Genomic DNA, 17,494 nt, shown 5'->3' with positions numbered 1-17,494 from the left:
AGACCTTTAGTAAGGGCAAGGTTGAGCTTTCTGTCTGCCAGCACTGTGGCGTACACAGAGGACATGCCTTTCATCCAGCCAGACAGACAGCAAGCTACACCTTTGAGCTGGCTAATTTAATGCTGCTGAAAAGTCAGACCTTTGTCTGCACAACAATATTCACTGTGTGCTGTGGGATTTAGAGAGCAGTAACACTGGGGTTTAATACCAGTGTGAGATATACACGTTTTCTTGACTGTAGTGAAGCAACCTGAGGAATAAGAACAGCCAGGAAAAGTGCTACATTTATGGATAAAATATGGGGGGGAGGAGTGTGAAATCACATTCTACTCTGGTACAATGTGCAAAATAAAAGTGTTTAATATGTTGACATGGAGATCATGACCAAAGGCAACAGTCAAGTTGGCTTTATCCACGTGGATGAGCTTTGACTGCAGGGGTGACTTGTTTGTTGTTAGAGCTGTTGGCAGCATCAGGGCTGCTACTCCTGGCAATGGAAATTGGGGCTTCTGTGGACGAAGCTGAAGGAGAATTCAATTTGGAAAGAGCATAATTAGCTGAAAACTGCTGCTGGTAGGATGTTTCACACCAAGACACGCCATATCAGCAGCTGAAGAGAATCCCTTGCATTCAAGTGACTGGATATGCCTATACAGCTCACTTATTGGCAGTGCAGTGTGTTACAGCCCCATGCCCCAGTACAGGCTAGGGGTGACCTACTGGAGAGCAGTTCTGTGGTAAGGGACCTGGGAGTGCTGGTGCACTGCAAATTAAACATGAGCCAGCAATGTGCCCTTGTGGCCAAAAAGGCCAATGGCATCCTGGGATCCATCAAGAAGAGTGTGGCCAGGAAGCAGGTCAAGAGAGGTTGTTCTCCTCCTCTTCTAAGGCCTCATCTGGAGCACTGTGTCCCGATCTGGGCTCTCCAGCTCAAGAGAGTGAGGGAACTGCTGGAGAGAGTCCAGCACAGGGCCACTAAGATGATGGGAGGACTGGAGCACCTCTCATATGAAGAAAGGCTGCAAGACCCGAGGCTATTTAGCCCAGAGAAGGTTGAAAGCAGACCTTGTCAACACTTACAAATGCCTAAAGGGCAGATGTCAAGAGGATGAGTGCCCAGTGACAGGACAAGGGGTAATGGACACAAGTTGGAACACAGGAAGTTACACTGGAACATGAGAAAAAGCCTCTTTCCTGTGAGAGTGAGGGAGCCCTGGCACAGGCTGCCCAGAGAGGTTGTGGAGCCTTTCTCTGGAGGTTTTTCAAACCCACCTTGACATGTTTCTGTGCCTCCTGATGGAGAGGAACCTGCTTTAGCAGGAGATTGGACTGGATGATGTCTAGAGGTTCCGTCCAACCCCCACCATTCTGGGATTCTGTGTGCGCCAAGCTGTGCACGCCTGTTTGTGTGTTCCTCTCTCTGTTTGGCAGCCGGGTGGGGGCTTTTCCTGGTCACTTCTGTTCACAGGATGCTGAGAGGTCCATCCCTTTGTCTCTGCTACCAGCGTGGCCTCAAACAGGATTTTTTTCAGCATGTAAGAGCACCCAGGGTGAGCAAGCTGTCACATACAGCCTGTTGCAATACTTTTTTCCTTCTTCATAAAAAAAGTATCCTCCTTGGATGCACTGAGCTGCCAGTTGTGCTAAGTAGGGTCACTTTAGGGGTTTGCAATACTCCACCCTGGCAAAATGGTACTTAAGTACCATTGCAGCTTCCTCCCACCCTGCCACATCACTGCTTTCACTAAAGTGATTGACCTCTTCGTGCTTCGCTGGATCCCAGACTCTTTAACAACTCAACTATCACTTTATATAATTTTAAAGTTCCAGCTTAAATAGTTTATTTATAAGGATTTGTGTTGTTTACAGATCTGAAAAAAAAAAGATTTTCTTTTCCAAATATTGCAGACTTGAGCAGAGCCCACAGGTTTGCTTTAGAAACCAACAGGTGTGTGTGTGTGTGTGTGTGTGTGTGTGGAGGGGGTTATGTTGTTGATTTTGTTGTTTTTTTCAAACGACCCTTACTGAAAATATTGTCACATAGCTCCCCATTCTTCAAAAACAGACCATTTAGCTAAGAAAGCCATGTTGTTGTCTTGTGCACTGGTTCACTGGGAAGAAAACATGTTGAAGGAGCATGCAATCTTATGTTTTGAATCAAACTCGCCTCCACTGGTTTCAGAGGAGACTTTAGCCTTGTTGTAGCAGGGCTCTTTGTCAGAACCCAAAGCATAAAATATTCTGACAGGTCAAAGTAAGGTTACTAGACAGTAATGAAAACAGTATTTTTATCCTCAACTCCATGGAAAAGATGGAATTGCTGTGCAGGCGCAGCTGCTTTTCTCACAGCTGTGACAAGCCTGTATGGATGCTGTCACTTAGCAACCATTCCCATTTGTGTTTTAACTGCAGCTTTTTTTTGTTGTTGGCACATAATGATAGTTGTAATCACACGATCAGACCCATCAAGGGTGTGTGTTTTTTGAGAGCAACAGGCTCCAGGGCTCACTTGTGCCCCTACCCAGCCTATGTAAGGATTACATCAGAAGAATTTTGTGTGTGATGGCTAATGCAGCTCAAGAAGAGTTTATTTTGGAGCTGGCTGGGTTGGGCCAGGTTGTGTTTCAAGATGTACAGCCTGGATTCACCATCTGCCAGACCTGGCTCTGTGGCTCTTTCATGCTGGCCATAGCCCAGCCTAGAAACTGGTTTGAGGCCAAAGTTCGTAGTGTGGTGATGGTGAAGGATTAGCAGGGACAAGACTTGATGTCCTCGTACACAGCACCACAAGCTTCCTACTGTCTTCTGCTGATCCAGTCTGAAAGCTTGGAGATAGGGGGTCAATGGAGACTGGAAATATGAGGACCAAGAGATAATGAAATAGGAGAACCAAAGATCTAAAAGTGAGTCTATCTCTTAAGAGTAATTCTCACATATCTTGCACAATCCCATGCACCAGTACAAGCTGGGGGTTGAACTGCTGGAGAGCAGCTCTGCAGAGAGAGACCTGAGAGTCCTGATTGATGGTAAACTAACCCTGAGCCAGCAACGTGCCCTCTTGGCCAAGAAGACCAATGATATCCTGGGATGCATCAAGAAGAGTGTAGCCAGCAGGTCTAGGGAGGTTCTCCTCCCCCTCTACTCTGCCCTGGTGAGGCCTCGTCTGGAGTCCTGTGTCCAGTTCTGGGCTCCTCAGCTCAAGAGGGACAGGGAACTGCTGGAGAGAGTCCAGCGCAGGGCCACCAAGATGATCAGGGGACTGGAACATCTTTCATACGAGGAAAGATTGCAGGAACTGGGGCTGTTTAGTCTAGAAAAGAGGAGACTGAGGGGATATCTTATTTACAAATACGTAAATGGTGGGTGACAGGAGGTTGGGGCATCTCTTTTTTTCTCTTGTAGCTAATAACAGGACAGGGGGTAATGGGATGAAGCTGGAACACCAAAAGTTCTACTTAAATATAAGGAAAAACTATTTCACTGTTGAGGTGAGGGAGCCCTGGCACAGGCTGCCCAGAGGGGTTGTGGAGTCTCCTTCCTTGGAGGTCTTCAAGACCCACCTGGACATGTTCCTATGTGACCTGATCTAGGTGAACCTCCTTCTTCATGGGGGGTGGACTAGGTAATCTCTAAAGGTCCCTTCCAGCCCTACCATTCTGTGATTCTATGAAAAAAGAGTGAAAAGAGGCAGTCCAACCACAGTTCAAGCCCTAATGTTCTAAAGGAGCTGTTTAAGGTCATGGTTTTACTTTACACCGATCTTCTCTAATCAGGCAGTATCCCTCAAAGGAGCAGGTGCATGCTCTGTCCCAGATAGCATGTTCCTGCCCTTGCACGGAGTTTAGCAACTGGGCAACTGCAAAAGGAGCTGGAGAGTAACTTGATTTGGATGGGTTTGTTTTGGAGGTAGCTCCATGAAAGGCACCTTTGCAGCCCTGTTACATGTTTATGGTAAATAAACACACTAAGCTGCTGTGATCTAAGCAGAGACTTCATGTTGATATTATGGATACAATCACTGTTTTCATATTGCTTTAACCAAAAGAGTTGTATAATTGCACCTGTAGCGTTGCAGAGGCTGTTGACGCAGAGACTGCTCACTTTCCCTTCCATCTGGGGATGAGTTATAAGCGCACCCATGGTGCATGTTTGCAGAGTCCTGAATGCTTTCATTGCAGCTGTACATCACCAGCTTTGTTCAGGCACACTGCTTCTTTGAAAGCAAGCTGTTCCATTTCTCTGTGTGCTGGCTCGCAAGGTTACAGGCAAGATCTGTCCTGTATGTGGAGGGGCACGTCTGACGCAGGCTGAGGTCTGGCCCTGCTGAAGTGGTGCTTTATTTCCCAGCAGAGGACAAAAACCACTGCTCTGAAGGGAAATGACACAGACTACAGAGGTGCTGCTACTGAGTTATTTTTCCATTGTAAATAGCTGACAAGTTCTGCAGAGAAGCTGGTTGATGAGTTTCCTCTCTAACACACAGTGGTTTTTAGAAGCCTTGATGAATGTGCGTTGAAAAGTAGAGCAAACGTTATTAGAGTCGGACAAGGGAAACGGCAAAGATACACACGAGTTCATCTGTAATCACAGATCACATGTATCTCAACAACAACAGCCTCAGACATTTATGGCCCATTTTTGAGTAAGTTGTGCAATTAGTATAATTAGGCAAAGAATATTCCTTGGATTTTAGCTGTCTAGCGTTTTAAAACAGAAAATTAACAGCCGTTCTTTTGGCAGCTTTTGTAAAGCTGTTGCTAGTGCAGGGTTGAGCCAAAGATGTTTATTCTCCCCTGTGTCTATCTGAGTCTGAGCAGTTAAAGGATAAATCTTTTCTTCAGAGCTTTGCTGAAATGTGTTGAAAGCAACTCTAAGAATTTCATACCTGCATAAAGATCAGGCAACAGAACTTACATTGCTCCTGTGCACATAAAGAGCTGAAATGAGCTTTGTAATCTTCACAGTTCCAGCCATCAGAGACATATGTTTTTCTCATCTGTGATGTTCTGCGTTGATACCACTTGTATTGCTGCTGCCTGCTGTCCACAGCCCACGTTAAAGCAAAAGACAGTCCTGAGCCTTGGTGTTTCTTGTATTAATTGAGGCCCATGGCACAGCCTTTGCTGAAATCAGCTGAAATCAGGAAAGCTGTGTGCGTGTGTTGGAAAAATCTGTCTCGGTGGTGCCTGCCTCCTGCAGGAATCCTACACAGCTACAACACTGATGCTTTAAAGCAGCAGTTTCCACAGAAATCCTTCCCCAAAAAAGCAGCTTTGAATGTTCTCCTGTGTCTGTAACAGCAGGCCAGCAGCACACCTGCATCCCCACATCGTTTAACTCCTCACTATGTGACAGAAGTCAGCTGGATATGGAGTTTATGGAGGGACCACTTGCTATATTTTGAAATGGTAAGTAGCAGTAGCACTGGCAGTAAATGCTTAGTATGCATGAAGGGTAAGAAGTCTCCTTCTCAGGACTGTCTTCTTGAGAGTTAAACCCTGCTTTAAGTGCATCACAACCACAGCTCCTTGGCAAGACGTGCCACATGGTGTAAATTCTTAACCCTGCAGAGAGCTGTGTAGCTGGGATAAAGACTGTGGGGAGGTGCAACAAGAATTTTGGTAGGTAACAAGTGGGCTGAAAATTATTTATCAGTGTAAATAAGTGGAGTACAGGGCTTGTACAAGTTCCTAAGGGTGCAAAGATGGGCAGCCTAAAGCAGGTATCCCAGTATGATGGATGATTCACATTAGTAGCTGCTCGTGCATGTTTACAAATTTGGTAGCTAAATTTTCAGCCCAGAGATCTCACAGCTGTTGTCTTCTGTAGAAAGAATTGTGAGGTTTTTAGTTTGCTTTCATCTCCCTTAACCTCTCTATGTCCTGGCACTTGTTCCTTATGCAGCTCAGATTTCATGACACTTGATGTTTCTCGCATTTATCAGGTGTGGGATGTCAGTGCAAGCATCTCAGTGTTAATAAGACTCTACTGTAACTAGAGCAGCAAACAAAACAAAGTAAAGCAACACAATGAGCTCAGGAGACAGAGCAGCACAGAATCAGCACTGAGGCACCTAATTGCAAGAGGTGGAGACCCGTTTTAATGAAAGAAGAAAGGAGTCCTTAATTCCCCTTGTAAAGATAAGGAGCCCTCCCAGTTTGTTGTGCATTTGGGTTTTAGTGTACAAGCAACCTGTGTATAAACATGACTTTGGATAGCATTTAGGCAAACGGTATAAACTTCATGTCACCATCACTCCAGATGATTAAAAACATTCAATTAAAAATTAATAGTTCTGGGAGTTGAGAGACCTCAGTAATAAGCAGTGAGTTCCCCTTCTGTAACAAATCACTTTTTCAATTTGCTGATATTTTGAATAATTCCCTGGAGTCTCCTAAACTGCACAACCCTGAAATCACAATTCTAGTGCTGAAGGCTTTTACCCAGACACCTGCTGTCTTCTTTCCTGGAGCATATCTGACCTATTGTCAACCCATAAGGCTACTTCTGGAGCTATGATCCCTTCACCAGGCAGAGTTGCTAAAACTCCTCAAACAACCCACACTTCTTTAAAAGCAAATCCATTGTCTCTCACTAAGCCTTTCCATTTCTGAGAAAAATGCAGTGGCAGGAAAAGGCCTGATTTGAAACGTTTTCAGTCTTTTGCCAGGTGTAGATCCCGCTCAAGTACAATTGTGTGTCATTAAGCAGTGCTGCTTTCCCCTACTGACAGCCGCTGGTACAACACTGACGGGCACCGCTGTACATAAGGAGGTGCACAGAGCGACAGGTAAGTGTGCTGCCTCCCTTCAAAGGCAGGGAGGAAATCTGCTGACAGGTAAGTGTGCTGCCTCCCTTCAAAAGCAGGGAGGAAATCTGCAACGTCAGCTGCAAGGAACCGCAACTATATCTCACTCCACTGTGCCGTGTTGGGACGTTGACGGAGAGAGTAGCTCTTGCACTGCATTAGATGCTATAGCCTGAAATGAGCGTGGTGTTCCTGCCTCTCCATCAGCTGCAGGAGGATAAAGGATGTTAAGTATATTTCCTGTGTATATATTTCCTGTATCTGTTTCCTCTGTGATCTGATCTAGGTGGACCTGCTTTGGCGGGGGGGTTGGACTAGATCTCTAAAGAGATCCCTAAAGGTCCCTTTCAACCCCTACCATTCTACAATTCTATGATTCTGGAGCTGGAAAGGAACACAGCATTTGACCTCCAGGTAAAGATACTCCTTTTTCTCACTTTTTCAGAGTTTCAGAAAGCGTCTTAGCACATGGCAAGACAGTGGAATAAGTTGCAAACTAGTCTTCCCTGAGTTTTTAAAACATTGCCAATTTTGGTTGCTATTTCCTAATTGTTTACCAAAGCTCAGCATAGATCTATTCTATCATGAAAAAGCTGCAGTGTCGGTTTCTCTTACTAGTTACAAGTGATGCTGGTTCTTTAGGAGTGGAGAATAGAAGCACCTGAAAACACGTCAGCAAAATGGACTTGCTCCTGGCTTCAATTAAAAGCAAAGTCAGCATCTTAGTGTCAGTGCTGAGATCAAGTAAGTAGGTTACCTGGGGAAGAAAGCATGTACTGTTAAGCATGATCAGCTTTTGACTCCTCAAATGCCACCTTCTGCTCTAGACCTCCAAGTGCAACAGGGAACCCATGAACCTTATTTTCAGAACAGAGATATGGACAAGATGAAGTGTCCCTTAAAACCAGCCTTCATCAATTTTGGAGGCAGAGTAGCTCTGTGGAGCAGGCAACAACTTGTTTTCAGTCACAGGGGGTTGGACTAGATGATCTCTGGAGGTCCCTTCCAACCCTACCATTCTATGATTCTATGTTTCTTTCTGTAGCCACAGGCTGGTGCTTTCTTAAAAGACATGGGACTTAAAAACAGACAACAAATGAATTTCTTAATGTGTTTATTTAGAAAACCAAATCTGTTTATTGGAAACTACACTTCTTAACAAAAAAAGTGTCTGTATTAAAGCAAAGACCTTTCTAATCCAATTAATTGCTAACAAAACCTTCTCTCCATTCAGTGTAACACTTCTTTTTATCCCCCTCAAGAGAGAATTTGTGACTAGTAGCAAAATTTCTCCTTCAGAAGAAAACTGCCTAAGCCTTGCTCTCCCAGTGCAAAAGATGTCTTCAGTAACAGTCAGCTTCATTCTCCTTTATGGTCCCCACAGTAGCAAGGATGTCCTGTAAGAGGGACTGAGGGCTTTTCTCCACGTGATCGCTACTTTTATTCAGCTCATCATGTAGCTCTTCTAAGTCTATTGTACTCAAAGCTAGCATCATGCTCTCTGGATCTTGAAAATCCACCCCATTAGCACCATCTGTGGGGAAGTTCTGGGCCAGAGAACCCTGCCTCAGTGTCCTTTGTAACCAGGCAATGCCACATCCTGCAGGTGAATCTCTGGCCCCTTGTGAATCCTTCAGAGTACTAATTGGATGGAAAGTCCCTCTTAAGGCAAGCAGTATATCACAGGCTCTCTGAGCTACTGGTTTGTCACAGTCACACAAAGACTGAAACAAAAAGCTGAAGAGTTTTGCTCGGCAAAATATCTGCAGGGACTCATCCTGAGGAAGGGAGGGGGAGACTGCAGATGAGACAGGAGCATATGGGCATTTGGGAAGACCAAGTTGGCAAATTGTCTGAGTACAGAAAACTTCAACCAATTCCAAACCACCAAGTCTGACTTCCCAGTCTAAGTCGTGCTCCACAGTCTGGATCGCTCTAGAGACAAATTGCACTGTATCTTCCAGCTGACCTGTGCAGCCTTGTCTCAGCCACTTGGTGAAGATGTTGATCACAGCCCTCCTAGGAAAGCCTTCCTGGTCCGTTGATAGGATTTCTTGAAGCTTTGCTACAGTGTTCTAAATGTAAAAAGACCAAGAGAAAGCAAAATGAGGGGAGGAAGATGCAAAAAAACCAAGAACAGTGGAAGTAAAAAAATGTAGTCTTTTCATTACTGGTTGTAAAATCTGCCTGCCAGAGACTGCAGAAAACTTGTAAGGAAAGTTAGAAATAGTACAGCAGTAAGTGATACCTCTTTATTACAGTGATTCCATGTGACAGGTGACTCTGGAGCAAAGTAAGTAATGAAGGCCAAGTGTCCCACAGCAGTCACAGCACTCGCTCGCACGTAGCTTTCTGGATCCTCAAGAAGATTTTCTGTGAGTCTCGGCACCTCTGAAGACAGGAGTGACTGCCTGAACTCATCCTGGTCTGTAAACAAGACAGCAACCCAAAGAAACAAGGCTTTATTCTCTTGGAGCATGAAGCTCTTTCCAATGCAAACAGTTCTCTGCGTCATACAAGGATGCCCACTGACTGCAGGGACAGCTGCCAGTGAGCTGAACCACTGTGGAGACCAGGGAGCTGCTCACAAGAGCACAGATGCTCTGTGTCAGGCTCCCTATTTTCCAGCAGCTTGGTGACTTTCAGTCAAGCCCTGCTAGATGCTGGAACTTCTAAAAAGCCATTTAGAGTTGTTCTAGTGGCAAGGAAAAAACTTTCTGCAGGCAAGTGGGGATGTGGTTTCAGCCTCATCACATTTATGCCATTGCTTAAAGGAAATAGTCTCCCTGTTGTCAAGGCATTTGACAAAGAGAAAGAATGCAATTGCAGCATTGAGAGGGGCTGCAGGGTAAACTGCTAATGCAGCTGACTGTGCTGGATACTTCCTTTGTGAGTCTGGGGACAACAGCAGTCAACAACATCCCCCTCTCTTCCAGCGTCATACAGCTACTGTATGTATGTAAGAGAATTACCATTGCCTTAGTCCTAGCTGCTGCAAAGCCTGAGCTACCAGTAAAGTGGAAAATAAGTTATTAATCTAAAGCATGCAAAGCAGATCTAGGCTTTTAGCGTCCTAAACCTCAGGCTGCTGAGTGAAACCAGACTCCACTGCAAACTGAGAAAAAGGGAAAGTATTACCTGCCATTCAGCATTGTCACCTGCCCTGACATACATGTCTCAACATATATGATTGTGTCAACATCCCTCAGTTTAACTCACCAAAACTGCCATTAAAAAGGACACAGAGATCTGAGTTCAACAGCAAAGTAGGGTAAACTTTTAGTTTTTGTCAGATTTGATTATGATTTAAGACTATGGATCGTGACACGTCTTTCTCTTCTTATTCCCCGTTACAGGTCAGAGGACGCCTCACAAGCCTGGTCATAACACTGAAAGAAATACTCCTCCAATCTGAACTGTTAAAAGTCTATACCTACCTCTTAAGCATTTAATTAAGACAGTGAGGAACTCCAGAGAAGAATCTCTTACTTCCCAGCAAGGACTGCACAAACGTTTCTGCAGCACCAGAAACACATCTGTAAAAGCCAAGTGACAAGCTTGAATGGACACAAAAGGCGACAAGTCTTACTGAAGCAATCACTGCACAACCTCTGCATCACTTCATCTGATGCAATCCCTTTCGCTGCTGCTGTGTGCTTCTCCCAGAGTTCTTCAAAGCACTATTTGTGCAGCTAAACTGAAATTCATCATAACTGGGAATGAATGAATCCTAAGTGTTTTGAGCAGGAAAAGTAGGCCAGAGCAGATTTCACGTGTGCCACCAGCTGCTGTGTGTCCCAACCTGAAGAGCTTCATTACCTTTCAAAATCTTCTCAGTTTGTTGCCACTGATTGTTGGAGCAGGACAATTCCTGCAAGCGTGCCAACCATTTGGATGTAGCATGAAATGTTTTCTTTAGAACCTGAAGCAAGAGAAAGCAGATTTATTTTACTACAGAAGGAAGGATCATGGCTGTTATGGTAAAAAAAATGGTTTAGCCTCAAACTTACAGAGAAATTTTCAGAGTAAACAACTGTATGTGCTTCCTTACTGAGAAGTAAGCCACAAATAAATGGTTCCTGTAAAATATTTCAAAGGAACACCCAGGAACTTTTCATTTCCAGTTGTCATCAGAGTCATTTGAACAAAACAAAGCAAGAGAACAAAATCCCTTAATGCAAAGTATACACTTCAGGGTCATGTCAGGTGGAGTATATTGGCACTACTCTTAGATGTGATGGCTCCTGTCATTTCAAGAACACTCAATGAGCTGATCAGTTACTTGCTCACTAAGATGTTAGTAATTTCCTGCAAGCCACCTAAAACCAAGAGAAGTCTCCTACATATTCTAATACAAACCATGCTAAGAAACAACTATTGTCAGATAACTTCTCAAAACTACATCCCACTGGGGCAAGGTAAGAGAGATTTGGAGAGATTTGGATCTCTCCTTGGTTCTATACTCACAGTTGGGCTGGTGTTTGGACTTTCCAGGTATGCCAGAAGGACATCAAATAGATTTTCTATGAGCGTATCACAGCCTGAAGGATAGAAAACAAAACTCAAGGACCAATACTGAGAGAAAAGGAGCAGTTGAATCACAACTCAACTGATAAAATACAGAAAGACACAGGATTGTAAAAGCAACTCATCAACAGAAAGTAACGTTCACTGAGACAGTAGGTAGAACTGGAAAAATGAATGTTTCAGAAGTGGAAGTGCTAGTTATCATTCAGAAAGATCAGTGAAAAGGCATGAAAAATTCTGCAACCACAGCAGAAATTTTCAAAATGTAAAAACCCAACGAAGTGCAAAGGTGAACTCACCTTTTCGCTCCGAGAGTGCTGCCAGGACATCAAGAGCTGACCTCTGTACTCGAAAGCAATTGACCAAGATTCGGCTTATTGTGCTTCCAAGGGGAGACGTAGGATTCACAAAGCCATTACAGAACTGCAATATGGTGATAAGGGAGCGTAGCAGAGATGTATAGGGTAAGTCCACTGGCAAAAGAACCTAATGGAAGGGGAGAAAGGAAAAAAACCCACAGAGAAAAAAGTTTCCAGCAAAAGTCTCAAGTGTGCACACAGAGCAAGAATTTTTCATCAGGAGGCAGCAAAAATTGCAATTTCTAGTGTGTTCTCAAGGTACCACAAAGCTAGTAACTGCTGCACAGATGGAAGGAGCTTGTTCTCGCTGCTTGGGAAAGCAGCTCAATTTATGTTTCTTTCACTGGATCAATAATAGCAGTAGACATAAGGCATGGTAACAAAGCTGGTGAAGGTAGATGTAAAACTAAGCGCCATCCCTCTTTACAAGCCTCAGTTTTCCTCTGCTTTCCTATTTGAAGTCTATTGTGCTTGATTTCTTTAACATATTAGAGGCTCTCACTGTCAGCTCCCCTCCATGTTCTGTTAAACTCTACTGAAAAAGTTTGCAGCCAATCTTTATGCTGTCTTTCAAGCACCAGTTTGATCCCCAGGCTTTTTTCTCCCTCTCTGAATGTTACCAGAGACAGCAGCTCTTCCAGATGAGCAAGGGTCTGACACAGGAGACCAGTACAAGATGACTTGGAGGACAGAAGACTTTCCACAGTGATGGGATCACTAACAGACTCATCCAGCAAACCTAGAGGATCACAGAAGGGAAGAACTTGGTTTGTTAGTGAATACAAAGGTCTGTGATTTTAAGTTAATCAAGATATTCAGGTTATGTTGTAGGAATATCCCTCCAAATGCAACTGTCAGTAAGATGTTGCACTTCACCACAAACCTGCTACTGTCCTCAACTACTTCTACTCTTCATCCTCCAGTTTTGTCTGCACCAGAGACTTAAAACTCTGGCAAGCAGACTAGCCTCTAACTTTTCTATCACAACTGTACCTGCATATTCCAGAGGCTGGGAGGCTGCTCTCAAAATACAGTCCATTGGCTGAAGTAGAACAGTCAGTGCCTGAATCCTCACATCTTGTGGGCTTCAAGGAGGAAACAGCAGTTACAAAAACAAGAACACTTTTAACTCCTTCCCAAACATCTGCCCCCAAATGCTGATTAGAATCACGTTTTTCATGCAGGCTTTTAAACAAGCCAGCAATGACAAAGCAATGAAAGTATTAATCCAATTCTGAGCTTTCCTGGATAACTGAAAGCAGAGGAGAAATGGCCCTGGAATTCAGGAGCAGCCTTATGAAGCTACATAAACAGAGTGAGATTCTGCATAAGGGCATTTAGAGAGAGACATTTTTTTGTCAAGAAAAGAGTGTCCTTGTATCTTAAGACGAATACATTTCTTTGCCTGTAAATCAGTATCCATATGTGCTGTACTCATCTGATGATTTCCTGATGCTTTCTCACTACCTCAAGGGAAATTATGGAGAAAATGCAGGCAGATTTCTCAGAAGTACACAACAAGACAAGAATCTTATATTGCAACAGGGTAGATTCCAACTGTAGATACAGAAAATACTTGTCTCAGTGTAAAGAAAGTGGTTAAGCACTGGGACAGGCTGCCCAGAGAAGTTGTGGAACCCTCATCCTTAGGGATATTTAAAATGTGAATGGTGACAGTCCTGAGTAACCTGATCTGTCTTTGAAGTTAGCCCACACCAAGAAATAGATTGAATTACATCGCTTCTACAGGTTCCTTCTAACCTAAGTTACTCTACAACTGTCAATACAGTCTCCAGATGCACAATTCTGCTGGACAGCAGTGAAAGCTCTTAGGCTAGTCAGTGTTTTTGTGAAGAAGAAAACTGAATAGAGACTATTGGATTTGACAAGTAGTCATATTGTGTCCATCTTAACCCTGGCAGTATAAAGTTAAAGCAGTTTGCTATTTGTTCCCAAAATTGGCCAACTGTAGATAAGATATCTATACACATACACATAAACACAATACTGGCTTCTTTCCTTTCTCTCTCCTTGAAACTGAATTTTAACTATCAGTGTCTGAAGTTTGTTAGCTGCTGGTGTGATTTTTGCCAACCAGTCTTATGTATGAAGGAACATGAGTTTAAAAAAAAAACAGCTCTTGGAGAGACACCAGAGATATCAGTGCAGAAACATCTGCAGAGTGCAAAAATGTAATTGCAGTAAGTCCTACCATTTGTAGAGCCTCAGAATTCCTACTGCCAAAGGACCCGCTTCTACTGGGGTTAAGTGTTCCAGAGCAGAAGTAACTAATGCCCAAAAACTGCCTTCAGTGTCACAAAACACAGGTGACCTGAGAAGAAAGAAATGTAAGGAGCATGTCCTGTCAGATGGTAAAAAACAGATACATCTCATCACCAGACCCAAGAGCCGTGAGATCTTTACCATGTCATGTTAAGCAAAAGATTCGCCAGCGTGTGCGGTGCTCGAACAGTCTCTTCCATCAAAAAGGATTCTATTTGCTTTGCTATGCCTAACCAAAGCACTTCAGTCCACGCAGCACGACAACTGCCAAACAAACCAGTCAGCAGCTTCAATGACTGCTCGATGTCAGAGGCAGAGCTGGACTGAAGAGAGTCTTCTATGTGCTTTATAATCATTCGTGCACATGCTGGCCAGTTGCAGTCCTTTGTAGTGAGAGGTTTAGTTGTTTCAGACTCTACAGAGAGGGTGAGCATGTGTACCAGAAGCTGACTGGCAGCTGAAGCCACAAACAGGCTGGGATCCCCTTGCAGAGTGAAGATCATATTAATGCCCCCTGTGTGAAAACAAAACAAATCACTGGAGGGAAAAACAACACCTTTCTTATCATATGGATGGAGTGCAGCAAGGCTCCACCTTACATTACTCTAATACCACATAGCTTTAAATGGTATTAGAGGGACTTTTTAATACATTATTTTGTAGTCTTTATGGCATTCTTAAGTCAGACAGTCCTTAACAACAACCAAACAGAAAGCAAACAAAAGAAGAAAGTAAAATTGTTTTCAGATCCTCAGGTGATTTAATAACTGAGGACCAGAGGAGGACTTCAATGTAATATTAGTAACATCAGGAGAGCTGACAGCACACTCACTGTGTGTTTATGAAAGGAGCCTGTACCATCTCTGGACACAAGCAGTAGATAAAACATAACGGGCAGCAATGGTCCCACCGTCCCGTCCCATCCCATGGACAGCAGCACATGCTGCACGTTAACACCAGTCCAGTCTTTTAGGCCCCTCTGCACATAGGATCTAAAGCTGGTGTTAACAGCAGAACTTACATACCTGCCAAAGAACACTGGGGCTGCAAATGTGTGCAAGTATTAAGGGATAAATGAGCCCCTGGTTAGTTTTTCTGCACTAAAATCATACTGAAATGTAGCTTTTAGTAAGAGTTGCAAATAGGAAGCAACCATTTTTATTATGTGTTTCATAAGCTGTGCCTCTTTCCCCTCTAAAAAATGGCACATTCTTTGGTGTTTGGGGAAAATAATGACTTTTAAAAGTTAAACGCATAACAAATTCAACAAAAACCTCACCAGGTTTCAAAGACTTCAGTGGTTTTGACAAACAGCTCATTTTTATCTCACTTAAATTAAAACTCCTGTCTCATTTGACATCTGAGCTACAGACTGACATGGAAGAGACATGGAAAATTTGGGGAGTTGCCAGCCCTAGAAGTACTCACCACCATGGCAGAGGAGGTGGAGGGCAAGCTGGTGATGCATCATGCTGTGAACACCCTCCACCCAGCCACTTCGCACAGATGCATCTTCCCACAGTGAGCTGTTCAGAAACCCATCCCTGCCAAAGAGCCTGACCAACAGCTGCTCCTGCTGAGTGAGGACAGAGGGGAACACACAGAGTCAATGGTAAGCAAAGGGGCTCAAGGGCAGTTGAGAGGCTGCTTTGTCACTCAAGTCGAGAGTATCAATACTGTAGTAAAATCTTCTCTTGCTAGAAGTATCACTTAAATAGAAAATTTTTGGAATGCCATGCCACTCAAGACAGCTCTCCTTCATGGACTAAGCAACAGAGGTGTTCAAAACCAAAATTGCTTGGTTTTGAGATACTAGGAATAACTTACGTATATATCACTTCCATTAGACTGCTTTATGCAGTTGTGAGTATTTCTTCCCTGAAGGAAGCCTTTTGGGGTTTGAGTTTTGTACTATCAATGTATTTTATTGTAGAAGGCAAGGTTTTAAAAAGCCCTCTCATTTTTGCAGGGAATCTGAGATTTCCTGTCAACCTACTATAGAGAGAAAATGACATCTTAGTGCAGTTAAAATCTACAAGGTCCATCCAGGGACACGACATTTTGCAACGACTGCTGTGAAATAGTGTTATGCCATGTACTGTTTTGAACTGAAAATGAGAAGCACTCCATATTAGCATTCATCGTACTACTGTGGCAAGGCAGAAGGAAGAAGACAGCAGCTTTACAGGAGAACTGAAAAGAAACAGAGTGGTTGTAAGTCTTCAGTAGCACATCACAACTTGCTGAGTTCTTCGATGCACATCAGAAATGTTATAATCACATTACCTACATTTTCATGGAATTATAGAATGGTAGGGTTGGAAGGGATCTTTAGAGATCATCTAGTCCAATTCCTCTGCAGAAGCAGGTCCACCTAGATCAGGTCGCATAGGAACATGTCCAGGCGAGTCTTGAAGACCTCCCAAGGAAGGAGGGTCCATACCCTCCCTGGGCAGTCCGTTCCACTGCTCCCTCATCCTCACAGTAAAATAGTTTTTTCTTATGTTTAAATGGAACTTTTTATGTTCTAGCTTCATCCTATTACCACTTGTCCTGTTTCTAGATAGCATAGAAAAAAGGGATGCCCCAATCTCCTGACATCCGATGTCAGGCGTCTTCCATGTGGAAGGAGGAAACAGAATCCTGGCAGCAGGTACTTGGGTGAGCGACTCACCTGCAAGTGCTGGAAGCGGTTTTCAGAAGCAGCGAGTATCCCGGCTAACCGCAGGGTAAAGGAGAGGATGCTCGGGCTGGGCTCTGGCAATGCCAGCACAGACGTGATGAACTCTGTCAGGCAGGGGTTGTCCTCCATCAGCTTCACCGTGGGATCTAGCAACCAGGCATTGCCCAAGAAGAGGCCAGAAAACACAGGGTCACTGCCAGGACCTCCGTCCCTTGTCATAACTCTAAGGTAGGTGTCTCAGTTGAGTGTAAACCGTCAGAATGGTTACGGATGAACTCAGGTTTCCCTAAAGCCCAAGGCCAGGTACAAGCCTCAGGTACTAAACAGTGTTTGTAGGTGTCATCGAAGGAATAGCACCACTAAGGGGAGCTTCCCTTGGGGTCCGGCCTGCAGGCCTCGCTACCCTCCGACAAGGCCGTGCCAGGGCCGGGGGGTGGTGTGCCTTCAGGCGACGGGCACTCACCGCTCTCCGCCAGCTCCCGGAACCAGTCCAGCAGCTTCTCCAGGCAGGTGTCGTCAGAGCTGGGCTGCCGCGGGTCCGCCAGGGCGGCACAGACGCGCGGCAGCAGGAGGGAGCACTCGCGGGTCATGGCGATGCGGCGGCGGGCCCGGCCAGTGTACTACGCTTTCGGGATGGCCGCTGCCGGAGCGGTGCGGGATGGGGAGGAGTGGTGTTACCGGCCGCGGGACCCACCCCGTACCGGCACAGACCCGCGGCCCCGGCCGCAAAGCGAGTGTCGCGAAGGCGGGGGCGTGTCCGGGGCGGCGGGAGGGGCCCTGCGGGCGGGGTGCCGCCGTGCCGGCCTGTGCGGGCACGGGAAGGGGCCCCGCGGC

The 17,494-nt window shown here is 44.8% G+C and overlaps 1 protein-coding gene across 2 annotated transcripts; it reads right to left on the bottom strand.

Annotated features, from left to right (window-relative positions):
- Nucleotides 1–7,954: 7,954 nt before the first annotated feature.
- On the bottom strand, nucleotides 7,955–17,463 carry BRAT1 (BRCA1 associated ATM activator 1). 2 transcript variants are annotated; one of them, XM_061992668.1, is made up of 13 exons: nucleotides 17,124–17,463; nucleotides 16,652–16,806; nucleotides 15,406–15,553; nucleotides 14,119–14,491; nucleotides 13,907–14,026; nucleotides 12,688–12,779; nucleotides 12,315–12,433; nucleotides 11,635–11,821; nucleotides 11,276–11,349; nucleotides 10,628–10,721; nucleotides 10,246–10,344; nucleotides 9,057–9,235; nucleotides 7,955–8,883 (listed from the first exon to the last, which is right to left on the bottom strand). In XM_061992668.1, exons 1-13 carry the CDS (start codon nucleotides 17,248–17,250, stop codon nucleotides 8,152–8,154), a joined length of 2,499 nt encoding a protein of 832 aa, XP_061848652.1. In that variant the 5' UTR covers nucleotides 17,251–17,463; the 3' UTR covers nucleotides 7,955–8,151. The 2 variants fall into 2 exon arrangements, with proteins under 2 accessions (XP_061848652.1, XP_010201786.2); XM_010203484.2 differs by having other exon boundaries at nucleotides 10,628–10,730; nucleotides 17,124–17,462.
- Between the last annotated feature and the right edge of the window lie 31 nt (nucleotides 17,464–17,494).

Source organism: Colius striatus, chromosome 3 (genome assembly GCF_028858725.1).
Source record: "Colius striatus isolate bColStr4 chromosome 3, bColStr4.1.hap1, whole genome shotgun sequence".
NCBI lineage: Eukaryota > Metazoa > Chordata > Aves > Coliiformes > Coliidae > Colius > Colius striatus.
The sequence above is the reverse complement of the archived record's forward strand: the minus strand, read 5'-3'. Positions and strand labels throughout refer to the sequence as shown.